The 17453-nt window shown below is 38.2% G+C and overlaps 1 protein-coding gene across 2 annotated transcripts in view; it reads right to left on the bottom strand.

The window, feature by feature from the left end:
- LY75 (lymphocyte antigen 75) overlaps window positions 1-17453 on the bottom strand; it is a 79295-nt gene that overhangs the window by 39555 nt on the left and 22287 nt on the right. For both annotated transcript variants that reach the window (XM_038421530.2, XM_043505161.1), the window contains exons 13-18: window positions 16018-16160; window positions 7244-7325; window positions 4949-5017; window positions 3565-3688; window positions 2319-2354; window positions 1884-2059 (exon numbers count right to left, since the gene is read on the bottom strand). In XM_038421530.2, coding sequence (XP_038277458.1) covers window positions 1884-2059; window positions 2319-2354; window positions 3565-3688; window positions 4949-5017; window positions 7244-7325; window positions 16018-16160 — 630 coding nt within the window. The remainder of the gene's footprint in view (window positions 1-1883; window positions 2060-2318; window positions 2355-3564; window positions 3689-4948; window positions 5018-7243; window positions 7326-16017; window positions 16161-17453) is intronic.

Consider the following 17453-nt stretch of genomic DNA (forward strand, 5'->3'; position numbering starts at 1 on the left):
GCAATGAGTCTGAGGATCTGGTCCTTAATCTTTTCCTCCCATCTACACTGTTTCTCTCACCTGGAAACAAGGGTGAGAGCTAGCTCTCTGTGGACCAATAGAAAGTGCTCTTTGGACCATCAAAATCCCCTTGACAAGTAAGGGAACCTTTGTGCCAGCACAATGAAGTAATATTTGCATTGCAAAGAGCATGGAGGAAAATTTAAAATAAAGAATAAAATGTTTTTAATTGAAATGAAAGTACAATTATAATGAAAACTTTCTTAGGGGCCAGATCATACCCTTAGGATACATGCAGTGATGTATCTGTGCATAGAGCCATCCTTCCACACACAGAAGGTAAAGAGAACAACTCTCTCTTTCACCCAGGCTGTGAGGAAGCCTTTCTGTATGTTAGAGGGGTGGAATGAGGCGGGCTGAACTGATGTGCCTCTTCTCCCACCACTGCACAGAGAAACAGAGATTATATATAGAAACAGCGCCCCCTCTGCTATGGGAAACATCTTTAAAAGGGGTTCCAGGCAGTATCCCTAACCACTCCACTGGAGTCGCACTGCCAGGCAGAGACAACGCATAACTCTTGATGGTGAGGGGAGGGCACAATTTAAAGGTGTGTGGGGCACATAACTCTTGAAGGTGAGGGGCATATGACCACCCCATGTGTCACCTCTGGGCTGAGGAGCAGCAGCAGAGCCAGGAGCACTAGGGAAATGGTGAGCAAGCACCTCAGGGAGCACCTCATGGCAGCCGGGCTCTGCAGACAGGGGACAGCTCCAGGGTGCATTGCCAGCTGACACCAGGCTCCTTCGGGTGCAGCTCAGGCTGTGCTGCCCGCCCTGCCTGGGGAGCACCCAGCTGTGCAGAAGTGGCGGAGGTAGCCAGTGTGGAGAGCCAGGCGCCCAAATGGGCCGGGCGACTCTCACCAGCTTCTGATCTGCCAGTTCCTGGCAGGAGGACAGTTTTCGAACTGTGGGGCGTGCCAAGAGTTAGAAACGCTCTGTGCTAAATGGAAGGCAGAAATGGGGGGGGAGGGGGACCATGACCCCATGTGCCCCTGCTCCCACACATCGTCTCTGCTGCCAGAGAACCAGAGCACAGCTGCAAGGTATCCAAAGTTGGTGTGAAGTCACAGAACCTTCTTGTGGATGACCCGGTGTCTCCAGAAGATCCTCCAAAACCATGTGGACCATGAAGGATATGAAAAATTGGAGGGTAGGACTCACGAGTTTTTCTTCCTGGGGGCAAACCCCATCTTAATCCTAATGGAACAATTCTAAGGAAACTCCATGAAGGGACCCTGTTAACTTCCAATAAGTAAAAGAGTGATGTGATGTCTCAATGACACTGAAAAGAGATAATAACTGAGGTATGTCACCCTGAAGTCTTTTTTTAAAAATGATTCCCACAGAACAGCTCATTTCCTGATTACATAAACTATACTCTCTGCCCTACAGAGACTGATCACATCTGTCTATTGCTGGTTTCTAATATACTCCTCTCATTCAGATAATGGTGTGATATCCCCATGTTGGAACACCCATATACAAAATGACTATACAGTGTTACACCTCTGGCTGAACCACGAACAATGGAATATTTATGGTAATCTTGTCACAACATCTCCTTGCTGTTTTGGAGCTTGTGTTTTGTTATTAAGATTATTTTAATAGGCTGTTTTAAATTTAAATATTTAAATGCATTTTAAAGGAGATTAAAACAAAACTGATTATTTCCTCTTTCAAGTAAACTTTTCCTTTTGCAGGCATTTTAAAAACTATTACGGATTATATATCAGTGAAAAATTAAGAGAAAAAACATTAATATTCTTATATTGGAAACACTTGCAACAAAGACAATTTCTGAGGTACAACGTATTTCATTACCTTTTCTATTTTGGTAAGGAGTGCCCTTAGTTTTGTATAAGAGTCCACAGATGCTAAGTCACTATCATTGTTTGCACAGTAGAGAGCAGCTTCTTGGTAGCTCAGGTTTTTATCTGGCACAAACCAAAATTCAGCTCCATCAATAATAAGTGGTGGTCCATGAATTCCATCTACATCTGGGGACATATACACATGGCATTAATCCTGAAAAATAATTACACTCAGAAAAGGAAAGGGCTGGACAATCTGGGCCTGATGCTGAGAGGAGCTGTATTTACATCTCCCACTGAAATCAATGAGAGCTGAGGGTGTTGGCTGTCTCTGAATCAGGCGTTCTGTGTGTCAGCATGATTTTCACTAATATCAGAAAGGATATATAGTGAGAAACACTAGACACAAGTAACTGAAATGTATGCAAAAATTAAATCTGTTTACCTGGTGTATACCACTCTGGTGCCTTTGGGGTACTACCTGTTCAGGAGAGAAAAAAAACAATCATTGATCTTGCATTCCTGATACACATACGTCCACTGACGTCAATGGGAGCTTTGCATGCATCAGACTTAAAGTTATTTTTTTCTTTTTATTAGAGATGTGTAAGCACCAAAGCTCACACTAATAATAATGCTAATTCTCCCCACACATAGGCACTAAGATTTGGCATTTTCACTGAAAATTTCCAACAAGTCAAGGAAAGTTTTGTGTCTCCAAAAGCTATTTTTCTGACCAACTAAAATAATTACAAGAAGACAAGCCTACTAGATGCTAAAACTCCTAACAAAAACAAGTGGATCTGTGCAGAACCCACATGCCATCTTTTCTCCACCCTCACCAGAGAATCCCTTTTCTATGTATTTTGCTACTCTGGAGACCCAAGTCATAAATTTTACAAGGAGATTAGAGGCCAAATTCAAGTCTGGAGGAATTAGCTATCCATGGGATTTTCTTTTGTTTATAAATACTGCTTATACATTTTAAATAAAGCACATAAATGCTGGAACTCCATGATCCATATCTCCCCACCACACTAAGGTATCTACATTCCCCATGGCACATTTCTCACTCCAAGGGAACGTAAGGGATAGAAGCAAAGTTGGACCGTAGAGAAGTGATACAAGGTCCTTCCCCCAGTAATAGTTTATTTGTGAGTGTTTTGTATGTTTTCATTTTTATGAACAGGAGCCTATGAGACATGCAAGGGATTTCAGGCCCTTGCCTTGTGTACTATTATGGCCAGTTGGGTAGAGGATGTGGTAAAGTACTGGTTGCCAAATTTATTGCGCTCATATCCTTCTTTTCACCAAGTAGGAAAAAAAGACACCCAACAACCAAAAATTGTGAATTTCACACAATTTTAGAGAATATAATCCCAGCTGTTACTTATACTTCAACCTTACACTTCCTATATCAAGCACCCCTTCAAGTTGATAATAAACAGCATTCCAAGTGTGACAGCCTCTCTCTTCCTAATATTTAAAATACACAAAGTTCAAGTCTCGCTCTCACATTCTAAGGACTCCAGGTCTCAAGATTATTGTAATGCCTTCTGAGATGTTTGTTTTAAAGTCAGAGATCCTGGGTTTACTGTTAATGATGACAAAGTGAAAGAAGTAATGAAAGACATTTTAAACAAAAAACAGATGAGAGTTTAGATGAATAAATGGATGTAAATGCAGCTTACCTTTTGTTATCTGGCAAACCCATTCAAGTCTAGCATCACACTGAAAAGGTTTTAAGTAAAAATCCAATTGTCTGTTGTCATGGAAATGAAGTCTCCAAAAATACCTCCGTGGTATTCGAGTGGTCTGCATAAAAGTAGGGGGTTCGGAAACTGTGTTGGTATACTAGATACGAACTTCTGGAGCAATAAAACTGTTTATAAGATACCTTAGATATCCTTGATGACAGAAGTCACCTACCCTGTTGCCAATCCTTTGCAATTTTAACTGAATTTTTAAAACGATAAAATATAGGTACAGCTTCAAAAATAATCTCTGAACAACTAGAAATTATGAAGCAATCAGTTTAACATTTATCCATTCACAGAAATCTCTTCTTGCAGCTCACTACAATACTATGTTGGGGTTTTTTGTTTTTTTTTTTTTGCAATCCACAGATTTCATCTGTGTTTATCATTCACTGAGTAATATTCACTGCTCCTTAAAGGATTCTTATATCTTCCCTGAAGGGACAATAATCTGAATTGGCCCAGAAACAGGATTCTTCTTAGTATAATCAAGATAAAAAAGCTCAATGCCACCTCCTGGTTTCTACAATAAAGATCATGTTGTTTCCTTTAGTCAGACAGCACAGGATCAGATTCTTGTAATTCTGAAAACAATGGTTACAAAAGCCACGATGCCCACTTCACACTTGTTTAGGGATAGTCTTTCTTATCATCCAAAAATGTATTAGCCTAATATTTCAGATGAGAGGTTCTCAGGCGAAGGACCATGGCTCCTGGAGGTTGCAAATAAGGGCAAGAGGGTAGTGACCACCATCCCCTTCAATGAATACTAAATGAGAAGGAGTTCTGGCTAAATGGGAGGGCACGTCCCAGCGTGATCCCAAAACAGGAAACCAGGTAATTGTATGGAAAAGGTTGAGAAGTACTGTTTTAGCAGTCATACCATAAGGTTAGATTTACATAGTAATGAGGCATTTATGAACTTAATAGAACCACACCAGTCTGGATTATTGACTTGTAGGCCCATAATTACAGTATTTTGCTAAGTTGCTCTGTATGCTACATATTATGACGGTAGTATTTTAATAGAAGTAAAGAAGTGCTGGTGAAGGAAGCCCTCACTATATGTTGTTAGTAAATATTTACTCAGCGGCGGAGGTAAAACTGCTGTTTTTTGTGAAAATTAGCAGGATTTTGAATTAACAAAAAAGAAAAGTAGCATCTTTCTAATGTATACAGTTTTAAATTTACAGCAGCAGTCTAAGTTTAATGTACAAAAAACTTAAAGGTATAAAGTAAATATACTGTAAATGAAAGTATCACATAAATATATTATTATTATTATTATTATTATTATTATTAAAATCTTTAAACATACCTTTAAAGCAGCACAGTCTCTAATGTCATAGACATCTCTTTGGAAATCATGGGACATAACAGTAGTTTCCTACAGAAAGCGGAGGGATGGCAGAACTGTGATTTATTATTATTTGTATCGAAGTAGTGCCTAGGGGCCCCAGTCATGATTCGGTCCCTTTGTGCTGGGCCCTGTGCTAACAGAATAAAAGGCGGCACCTGCCCCAAACAGCTTTCAATCTATGGCTCTGATTCTGCAAAGATATGTGTACATACAGTACTTAACTTTATACTAGGGCTGTCGATTAATTGCAGCTAACTGATGCAATTAACTCAAAAAAATTAATCGCAATTAAAACAATTAATCATGATTAATCACAGTTTTAATCGCATTGTTAAATGATAGAATACCAATTGAAATTTATTAAATATTTTTGGATGTTTTTCTACATTTTCAAATATATTGATTTCAAATACAACACAGAATACAAAGTGTACACTGCTCACTTTATATTTATTTTTTATTACAAATATTTTCACTGTAAAAATGATAAACATAAGAAATAGTATTTTGCAATTCTCCTCATTCAATCGCTTTAATGTGAAAGTGCAACTTACAAATGTAGTTTTTTTTTTGTTACATAACTGCACTCAAAATCAAAACAATGCAAAACTTTAGAGCCTACAAGTCCATTCAGTCCTATGTCTCATTCAACCAGTCACCAAGACAAAAAAGTTTGTTTACATTTATGGGAGATAATGCTGCCCACTTCTTATTTACAATGTCACCAGAAAGTGAGAACAGCATTCGCATGGCACTTTTGTAGCCAGCATTGCAAAGTATTTATGTGCCAGATATGCTAAACGTTCATATGCCCCTTCATGCTTCGGCCACCATTCCAGGGATATGCTTCTATGCTGATGAAGCTAGTTAAAAAAAATAATATGTTAATTAAATTTGTGACTGAACTCCTTGGGGGAGAAATGTAGGTCTCCAGCTCCAGTTTACCTGCATTCTGCCATATATTTTGTGTTATAGTAGTCTCGGATGATGACTCAGCCTGTTGTTCATTTTAAGAACACTTTCACTGCAGATTTGACAAAAATGCAAAGGTGGTACCAATGTGAGATTTCTATAGCTGCAGCACTCAACCCAAGGTTTAAGAATCTGAAGTGCCGTCTAAAATATGAGCGGGACGAGATGTGGAGCATGCTTTCAGAAGTCTTAAAAGAGCAACACTCCGATGTGAAAACCACAGAACCTGAACCACCAAAAAAGAAAATCAACCTTCTGCTGGTGGCATCTGACTTAGATGATGAAAATGAACATGCATTGGTCTGCACTGCTTTGGATTGTTATCGAGCAGAACCCATCAGCAGCATGGACGCATGGCCTCTGGAATGGTGGTTGAAGCATGAAGGAACATATGAATCTTTAGCACATCTGGCAAGTAACATTGCTATGACAACACCTGTTCTCATTTTCAGGTGAAATTTTGAATAAGCATTATCTTCTGCAAATGTAAACAATCATGTTTGTCTGAGTGATTGGCTGAACAAGAAATATGACTGAGTAGACTTGTAGGCTCTAAAGTTTGATATTGTTTTATTTTGAATGCAGTTATTTTTGTATATAATTCTACATTTGTACATTCAACTTTCATGATAAAGAGATTGCACTACAGTACTTGTATTAGGTTAATTGAAAAATACTATTTTTTTGTTTTTTTACAGTGTAAATATCTAATAAAAATAAATATAAAATGAGCACTGTACACTTTGTATTCTGTGTTGTAATTGAAATCAATATATTTGATAATGTAGAAAACATCCAAACATATTTAAATAAACGGTATTGTTATCGTTTAACAGTGCGCTTAATCGTGATTAATTTTTTTAATCACACAATTAATCAGAATTAATTTTTTTAATTGCTTGACAGCCCTACTTTATACACATAAACCAGCTTGAAAGTGAGATAGACGTTTTCTGGAGAAGTCTGGACAAACCAAGGACATGGGGTTGGGAAACTGAAGTACATGTTGGGATATAAAGATATCTTGTTCTGTCCAGCAGCCTTTGGATCCTTATTACATTTAAACATTTTGAGAGAAATACAGTATAAAGGCTGATTATTATTTTTGAGATTATTTTTAATTGAGAAAGTCTCCTAAGTGCAAAGTTTTACATAAGTGTTTTTCTATATTCTTCATGTGCCATAGAACAAGATTAATCTAAAATATCAGTCAGTTGATTACATTTTCAACCCAACTTTATTCAAACAAATATTTTCTGGATAAAGATGAATATAACTTACTGGATTGTTATCACTCCACTGCCAGGTTCCTAGAGAATCTGGATTCCTCTTATTGAGTCCCACCCAGACCCATCGGTCATTACTGTAAATATATATAAAAGAGAAACCTCAACTTGAGTGTATGTTCATTCTAGCACATTAAATAAAAAGATTAATGAGTCATTTTAAAAGTTTTCCTTTAAATACCAAACTTTTGGGACAAGTACAAAAATACAAGTATCGCGTCTAATTCTGCAAACCCTTCACTTTGTCTAGGAAGCCCAGTATGAATTACTAGTATTGTATCCCAGTTTAACCAGCCTCAATTAAGGAAACCAATATTAATTTGGAGTCCCGTTACCTGGGATAGAGGATTTCCAGCTCTAATATTTAAAGCAAAAGTAGCATAGATGAAACAAGCTAAGAGAAAGGGGTTTGTGTTTTCTCTCTTCTCTTAGGTTCTGATTCAGCAAAGCACTTAGGCACATGTTTACTCACCACTAACTTCAATGAACTTACAAATGCAGGGCTGTCTTTTTTATTTTTGTTTTTCATATTTTAGGAGTGAGGTAATTAAAACTTAAAATTCTCAGCTCCATTTCAAGAGAAAGGTTGTCACTATAAAAGGGGATTTCAATGCATATACTCAAAACTGCAGTAATACCATAGGTCTCTTTACTATTGATTAGGACTTTAAGGGCATTGTGACAGAATGGGATATATCTGGGTCAGACTGTGAACTCCATTTGGGTTTAGGACATCCATTTTGTTCTATGTGCTGAACGCATGTCCAGCCTTGCCAAAGCAAGGTTATGAAGTGTTCTAGTCAGTTACGCTGCCTAGGGAACAGCACTTGATACCTTGATGACTTCTCAGAGATCATCCTTCAACAAAACAACAACCTAGGGCCACCGACTCTGATTGTCTCTAAACTACCAGTCCATTCCCATGAAAAAAATGGATGATTTACACAGGACCCTGGAGGGGGAAAAAGGGAAAAGCATCACAGTACAGCACATGGCAAAAAGGAAGAGAGACTATATTTAAGGAGTGCTTTTCTGGCAAAGGATCTGTCCATCGCCACATGCAAAAAGACTGGATTGGAGAGAGAGAGGAGGCAGGAGGGACTCTGCCTAGCCTGAAATGCTAACCAGACCATGGACTCACAGAAGAGATGAGCTCAAACTAGGCAAGGGAGCATCTCAGGACTCTTTAAAAAATTTGTTTGAAAAGATCTGTATCTCGAGTGCTTTTTAAGAGGAAAGTGATTGCGACTAAGAAATTATTTTGCTAAACCTGTGTTCCTTGAAGGGGTTAATGTAGAAGCCAGAGTGCCCACAGCCGAGGTGGAACTCTCAGGGAGCAGAAGTAAACAGCTGGGGTTGGGAGATCTGAGGCACTGACTCCAGGGTCTGGGATGGCTGGATTGCTGAGTCCCATGTCCCAAGGAAAGGCTCAGACAAGAGGTATGAGTCTGAGAGTGTGCTCTAGAGACCCAGAGAGCTAGAAGCAGTGAGTCAGCTCAGAAACATGTGGGACCTAGGCTAGAATTTGAGTCCATTTAAAATAGACTGGTGACTGTCTAGAAAAGAAGTGGGACAATCTGCAACAGGCATAACTAATTCGAATGTAGTAAAGATACTAATTTCCAAGACCATCCATTTCTATTTGTCCTCCAATTCTTTTTACAGAAATTCTTGGTCATATTTTTATTTAATTTATAGACATACACCAAATCCTGTGTTGACTTACAATCCATGTAGCCTACTGAAGTCAGGGAGGGCACTTTGGGTGTTAAACCATCACAGAGTCTGGCCTATAGATGCAGGTATTGTACATAACTAGAGATTTTAAAATTCTACATTCTAGATCATCATTTAGGGCCAAATCTTGGCTCTTACTCCAATGACCAGATCTGCTGGGTTTAAGTCTGCTTTGTCCTAGAGGAAATGGCACTTAATGCCCTGGAGAAGGAGAGCCAGCAATTCCACATAGATAGGGCTGATCCAAAATTCTCTGAAGTCAGTGGGAAGACTCCTATTGACTTCAGAACCAAAAAAGGTATTACTCATTTTGTTTACTGGGATTTTGATTAGTAGGATAGATGTTTTACTTAAAAAATAATCCTTTCATGGCAAACGTTTTGCAATTAACCTTCTTCATATACCAGTGGAATTTTCTGCTCTTCTATAGTAATAGGAATTAAATTTGTACAGTGTAGACTCTAAAAAACTTAGAATGCCCTGTGTCACTCCCCAGCAAACCACTCAGAAAGAGGTATTTACATTTATCTAACAGCTGAATTGCTTCTGACATTCTGCTTTCAGGATTTTGTTCTTCTACAATTGTCCATCCCTGCACAGTTAATCAAGCACCGCTTAACTCTCTCTCTCTGAGACACAATCCAAAGCTTAGAGTGGCATAAAGAATCACCACAGATACACATACCGACTAATGACCCTAAAACACTTATTTCAGAAGGATTTGGAATAATTACTTGAGGAAACAGAGCAATTTTCAAAATCTTTCAACTTTGATGCTGCCACCTATTTCTTAAACAGATATCAGGTCAAGAGTTTCCCCACTTTATTTCCCAATTTGTAATAAAGACTTTTATTGATTATGTAATAAAGACTTTTCAGCTGATGTGGCACTTATAATATTAATTCATAGTTTGGCTTCTTTGTGAGAGTTCAAACATGATCATGAGACTTATTCAGCAATTGATCCACTATTTTTGATAGCACTCAGGCTCAAGTAAAGACTTTTAGTACCCTAAGTTGAGTGCACTAGCACTTCACAATGAAGTAAATTTAGAAGGCATCCCATGTCAAAGTAACACTGGACTACAGCTGTTAATTAAGACTCCATCTGCACTGCAACTATGATGGCATCAGGGAACCTTGTTACAACACTGTTGTTCCCTGCTCCAGTTACAACATGGTTAAAAGTTGTATTGTAGATTGCACGTAAATATGTTCTAGTTTAAATCCTTGAGTAGTCTAGGTTTTGGGGTGGTTACGGTTAGATCATCACATAGCGTTGTAGCACAGATGGAACCTAAAATGGATTCAATCTGTGCTTTACCATGGACTCAAATTTGATTGAGTTTTAAGGATTGTAAATTTCCATCATCTGCTGCTTCTGTGCTGAAGGCTTTCCATTTAGATGAGAAGAACTCACACAGAATTAGAACTTGGTAATTGTTATCAAGTGTGGTATGGTCTTTTTTACTACTTGATGTAAATACTATATGGATCACTGACAATACTGCAACAGAGGTAGGCATTTTTCACTTTTCAAAGATTGTTCTGAAAGGGAAAAAATAGTAACTCAGGAAATAAAAGTTCAAAATGCTTCAAAAGCATTTTCCCCTTAATCTTAGCCATATGTCAGCTCAGACACAGGATTCAAACCATGAGTTATGTCACCTGTTAATTTAACCTATAACATAAGCTAGAAATTAAAAGAGGGAAAAACTAACAAAAATGGCTATGGCCCATTTGGGCCAGAGCCACAATTCTGTTACCTGAAAAAGTTTATGATCAGTTCTTAAAAGCTATTTCAGAACATGGTGACTTCCTCAGTTTAGATGGGGACTAATGGTACTACTTGGAAACTGTGGGTGTGTTTTGAGGTCTAGACTCTCACATTTGGGTAGAAGTCTGGGAATACCTCATTTGGATGTATCTCTCCTCTTACTGGGTGAAAAGGAGCCAAAGGGGAAGGCAGAACCTACCCTTAGCCTCCATCATTCCACTGCATGGGTGCGTGCTCAAGCAGGACTGGTGATAATGCTGATCAGCTAGGGGCCAAGGCTACCCTTTCTTACAAGACATTCTGAAATCTATGGGAACAACAGAGACCCATTCCTCAGATTTCAGCCTCTCTCTGCACCTCCTGAAACAACGTAAGCATGGCTTTTGTCTATACCTTGCTTCCATCACCCAATAATGCTTTTTCCAAAGTGTGGAAAAGCTGTCTCAGGGGAGTTAATGTCCTCAGGCCAGCAGCAAGTTATGATGATTTTTGTACTTTAACTTACGTGGCCTGAAAAGTGCACATGCTGTGTTAGTGGATGTCTGAACCTTCCTCTGACCATACCCTGAGCTCTGTGGAGCCCTTCTTTGACACAAAGTCCAGAAGTAGAATTACAGGGGAAGAATACCACAGGTAGCTGCTCTTCCTCTCACACCCTATCATAGCTAAAAGTACCACACAACACTTGGGAGGTGGATGTTTAATACAATTGTATTGTTCTGGTAAAGTCATCTATTTTGCTAGATATTTTGATTGCTATGGAAAATAAAATATGGAAACTGAAACCAATCAGTTTGGCCCATAGAAGTAATCTTGTATTCCTTGATGAACTGATTCAGGAATAATTTTTTCAAATATAAAATCCTGGAATGTGGGAAGTTTGATAAAAACTGCCTAGTAGAGCTGAGTGAATAACGGATTTTTTGGTTTGGTGGCCAAAATGGAATTTTTTGTTTTTTCTCACTGAGACAAAAAAACCTGACAAAAAATTGTTTAGGTCAAACAAGTCAACATGGTCTAAACAAAATTAGTTCTTAATTGAAATGTCAACCTAGTCTGTTTAGAAAATGTCAAAATGAACTGTTTTGATTTTTTTAAAATAATGAATCCTCATTTTTCATTCATCCAAAAGTGCATTTTTCAGCAAATTCATTATTTGCCAGAAATATTGCTCAGTTTTACCACTATTCTGAAGAATTGTTTTGAAAAATGTACACCCTGCTGACACTGGCTGGCATCACCATGTAACCTGAACATTTTTTTTTCCATTCCATAAAAAGATCCATTTTAAAAACTCTGTTTTAGAACATAGGAACAGGGTCCTTATAGTTGATCTAGTCAATATCTCTTGAATTAGTTCAGTTGTTTCTTGCAAATCCACGTACATATTAATAGAACTTTCCAGATTCAAATCAAATGATGAAGCAGATTTGTGTACATACTACATGTGAAGGCAAACTGGGAGCAGTAAATTGGTTCCTTTCCAATTGGCACAGCATTTTTAAATTAAGAGACATAACCAAACCCAAACTGCCACTCCCTATAACACCTTCAGAACTCTACTTCATTGGTAAGAATAAAACTGAAAACACACACACACACACACACACACACACACACACACACACACACACACACACTTTCATTCCTTTGAAATTTGCTCAACTGGATCTGCTACACCCGTACTTCAAACTAGCTATCACATTCCTGGTACAGCAAAGAAACTTTAGTCCTTATTTCATTCAGGCAGGAAAAGGATGGCATGCTGTACTTTACTTTCAAGTAACAGACAATTGACATAATCAGAACACTTCTGCATCTTCTTTGCCTCCAAGGTAAAAATCTAAGAAAACAGCAAATTGGACTAAGTTAGCTACTCTCTCTCTCTGTTGTCAAATGGAGAAGAAAACTGTCTTTTGCTAACATTTGAAAACAAACACCTAACAATGAGTCATGGGAGGGAATGATGAGGGAAGATGCAGAGGTGCTGCTTCTTCCATGAGCTAAAAATTAGTCTACTGTATTACCAGTTTTGGGCAGAGAATGTGACATCCCATAAACTGTGCAGTACTGCACCCTGACAATCATCTAGGGTTTTTGTTGTTGAAACAACTTGCTGTTTGTTTTCTATTCTCATTTCCCCAATATCTTATCTTGTTTTAAGAGAGGCTACATATCTCCCCGATCTCTGAAATCACTAGCTCTACATAATTAAAAAATGCAAAGCACAGTGTAAACTAATAGTACCGTGTAAATCTATTTAAAGAATAATAATTTTAATGTGCAATATTAACCATGTAACATCTCTTTAGTGGAAGTTAATGATCTCAAGACATGAGTGATTCACTCCCACACTCTCACCAACATTCTCTCCATGTTTTGAGCTATTATTGTGTGCATTCTGTTATTGCTGCTTTGTTTGATTACACAGTCAGTTTATACTGTGCTTACTGTATTAGGGCCAATTTAAATTCCACTGTGGTCAAGTAAAAGACCCTAAATGACATCCAAGACAGGAGTAATCAAAATCACAAAAATCACTTAAATCACAAAAGAGTATTTTAAGCAGTATTGTACCACTGCATACGACAGCTGTCAAGACATGACTGGGATTACGGAATGAAAGACTACGTGCAGACAGATGCACTGAAATAGATCTGGAACCCCACGAAGACCTTCCTGGAGGAGCCGATACAGACTGGTCAATGTGGCGATGCCTGAACCGCCTGAGCATACAGACTGGCAGATCAGAGACTAATATGCTCAAATGGGGCTACTCTAATTACACAAATATATGCGATGAGGTGAGGTGCAGACCATGGAGCACCTGCTCATTTGCCAACTCTTTGGGAAGATCTGTATAAAGGAGGACCTTGCTGCAGTGACGGAAAGAGCCACTGCTTGTGCACGGTTCTGGAAAAACATCTAGTTTGCGACAAGGATATGAGGAGGAGGAGGAAGAAGAAGAAGAGGAGAAGAGGAGGGAAATGGATCCAGCCCTTGCTCTGTCGAGCTACGTTTGAAATTCCTTACATATGACATATGCAATATCTAGCATTATAACATTTCCAGAATCTTTAGAAATTGTAAATCTTCATCTCCTGACTCCTAACAAAATAAACATGGTCATTAGTTGTAATTAATATTGGACAGGTACTAGCAAGCTCAGTGGGGAAACAGAATATAATGATTCCTTAAGCATATTTCATAGTGAATTGGGTATAGAGAAACAAAACTTATATTTGCAACATGACAAAGTAAAATTAGAATAGATTTACTACATCTACATTCAACAAAGTTGCATAGTATATTTTATATGAGGGACATTAGTAAGTCACTTTAATAAAGAAGTTACACGTGCCTTTTTCTGGGCTGTTCAATTTATGTATAAAGTATGTGGGTTTGTTGTTGTCTTGTATTACTGTAAACAATGGCTGAGTCCTTTTCATAATTTGTGGATTTCCAAACAAAACAAATTGGATATTCAGTTATGCCAATCTTCAGCCACTGACTTTCAATTTTTAAAATGTATTACAAGAGACTATTCATTGGGAGCTATTAAATGCTCTTGCTTTTGTTGGTGGATAAAAATGTAAAAAGTTAAGTGAGGCTGGTTGCAACAACAAATTCAAGCTGGCAAGGGTTCTGCAAGGCTAAACAGTCAATCAAAAACCTTATTACACATGGATCCAACATCATACCCATGCATAACAAGGCTTTTCAGAGACAGCTTCTTTGACAAAAATCCAAGACTCACAATTTATGTAGCATTTAATTTCTTGATATCAGAGAACTCAACGCACTCATCTAATGTCTATACAGTGTTATCCCAGTTATGCCAAATGGAATCTGTGCCAACCAGATTGCTAGATAGCACATTATTCATTGATTAAATTAATTAAAAACAGAACTTTTATTTAGGCAGAGAGCATCTTGTGCACAAAAATAAAGCTCACTTTAAAATATTTAATAATCAGCCATTCCTAGAGTAAGTTTTTTTTTAAGTCAACTGGAATACAGCAATCGAGAACAGAGACCAACTGTCACTATGCCAAAATTCAGCAGAAAGAAGCAATCATTTTACTATAACAATGTAGATTTAAAGTCTTTGTAAAGAGAAGATGGAAAGCAAACATCTTTGCTTTGCCTCATTATTCCTGTAGCACCAAGAAAACTTTGGCCAACTTGCGTTCCCTTTGACATTCTCCAGAGAAGCGGTATTATGTGCAGCAGATTGATGGTCAAGGGCTCTTCTTAGAGTAGTTAATAATTGCCTAAGCAGTCTCTGAGATGTTTCTAATGGGCAAGCCCCTGAACTTGAGTTCAATGAAGTTTTGGATCTATATTTACTACAGTACTACCCCATGTACTTGGGACATAACAGACACAAAGGGTGAAATGCTGATACTACTGAAGTCAATGGGTGTTTTGCCCTTGACTTCAATGGGACCAGGATTTCACCCAAAATTTTGTCAGCAACATCACAATGAAAATGATGATAATGAAAACATATTACTGCCTCATTTTTTAAAAAAGTCACCCATTCCATTCTAGTGGGAAAGCAGAATCTTACAAGGTTAATTTAACTAACAGAATCTCCACTGATTTGCAATAAGAAGTAAATGGGTGCCGAGACTGATGAACTATCATGCAAAGAAGAGGCAATTAAATATGCTACAGAACAATTAAGTATTGCTATTATACAACAAACATACAGGAAAAATACAATTTTCTACTTCATTAAGAGCTTTTCAAAGTGCTGTACTGTCTCCTTCTTGACTATCTAGCGATATCCACTGTAGGGACATGTCTAGGATGAATGGTGTAAGTGATCCAGGACAATCCTAAAAAGTAATTAGTTCTTCATTGGAATGACTTATTTGGAAAAAAGATTTACAACTGTCATAAAACTACAGTAATCTGGAATCAAGCCTGTTTCTTTTAAGGCTAAATTTGGCCAATTGTTAGAGCTTTCAATTTCATTTCTGAGGGGACTTTGACTGGTTGAAGATTTTCTCTTGATGAATAATCTGGGTTGAAACATAGCCTAAAACAAAATCAGATGTCACCTACTAAATCAGAAATTTCAGGATTCTCATTTACAAAAGTAAAAACTTCAACATCCATCACAGTTATTCAAATGACAAATACACAAAGGATGCAGCGTTTCTCAGACTTAAACACGGGGTTAAACTCCAGTCTCAGCAGTGTGTAATTGAAATCACCATATCATCATGGCATTTCTAGATTGTTACCTGATCATGTCTCTTAGTATTGAATGGAGTTCCTTCATTTCTGCAATATCACTGAAACTAGGAAGATGACCTCCTAGTGCTTCACAGAATCGTTCTGCCTCTTCCCACGTCCTGGTTCTCAGCACTCTTTCGCTATGAAAGAACTTCACAAAAAAACCAAAGTGACAGCATGACTCAGTGACAGCACTATTTAGTCTCTGTTAATCTACTCAAATGTGGGCATTATTTGTAGGAACAAATTATTTCTTTCAATGGGAAGAAGGTGGCAAGCTTGATTTTAAACTTTTTTTTTACTCATTCTTTTTCCCCAGTTTTATTTGCAGGAATGGCTGGATTCTCTGGATTTTTTAGTTCAATTTTTGTTGGTCTACACTCAGCTTTACGGTATTTCTCCTCTTGTCTGTATGTACCACAATAATTTTTGAAAACTGCATCTGGTAAATTCCAAAATGCCAAGGAATGTTCTACGTATGAAAAGACAAAACTGTATGGATTTTGGTTAAAATCTAAAAAGCCCGATTTTCACTAAAATCAGGCCAACAAAATGCACATTTTGTGCTACAGGCAGAGGAAGCTCTCAGACACCCTCTACTGCTGCCTACGCATTTCACAGGCAGCACTCACCAGAGCATTGCACATTTCCTTTTTTATGTAAGCCAACCTATATTCCCAACTTCATCCCTTACCCCCACCACTATGGCCAACCCACTCCCACTTAGGAACTCAGCCCCACTCTGGCTAGCTGGGCTCCTCCCCTACCCCCCCACTCTCACCAACCCCTCCTCCCAGCTCTATCCAACCTCCCAGCAGGGACTCCATTCACACTTAAGAAGTTGGATACCCAAAGCTCAGCAGGGACTCCATTCACACTTAAGAAGTTGGATACCCAAAGCTCAGCCTACCTGAATAACAAAATGTGTGATCTCTAGTTTACTATTTGTCTAAAGTTTGTACTGCATCCCAAACACTGAATCCAGAAATTAGGAGGTATAAATCAAATAAGCCATTCATTTTAATGGGATTTGATTCTAAGCAATTCCATTAGGATTTTTAAATGGAAAAAAGAGTGTGCTTCTAAATTCAAGATCAATGAAGCCATTCCAGCCAACAGCTAATTGACTCAGAAAGCTATCTTAAAATAGCAAATACAACTTCAAAATTTGGCTATGCTCTTTGGTGGATGAGAGCTACATATTCCCATAGCCAGAATTAAAAGTCAAATCTCCCCATTCATGGCCTCTGACGGTACACAAGGTGATGTGAGAGGGGAGAAGCTGCAAGGTGCCAAGTACCTTCTTTGTGCCTCTGTACAATAGCCATGCACAGTCAGGTTGGAGGAAAGACATTCCTTGTTAGTGCCGCCAACAGCACTAGCCTCCTGAAAGGAGACAAGGCGATGGCAGAGCTGTGCCTCAACTTCCTTGCACTGGACAGCA

Source organism: Dermochelys coriacea, chromosome 11, assembly GCF_009764565.3.
Source record: "Dermochelys coriacea isolate rDerCor1 chromosome 11, rDerCor1.pri.v4, whole genome shotgun sequence".
NCBI classification, from domain to species: domain Eukaryota; kingdom Metazoa; phylum Chordata; order Testudines; family Dermochelyidae; genus Dermochelys; species Dermochelys coriacea.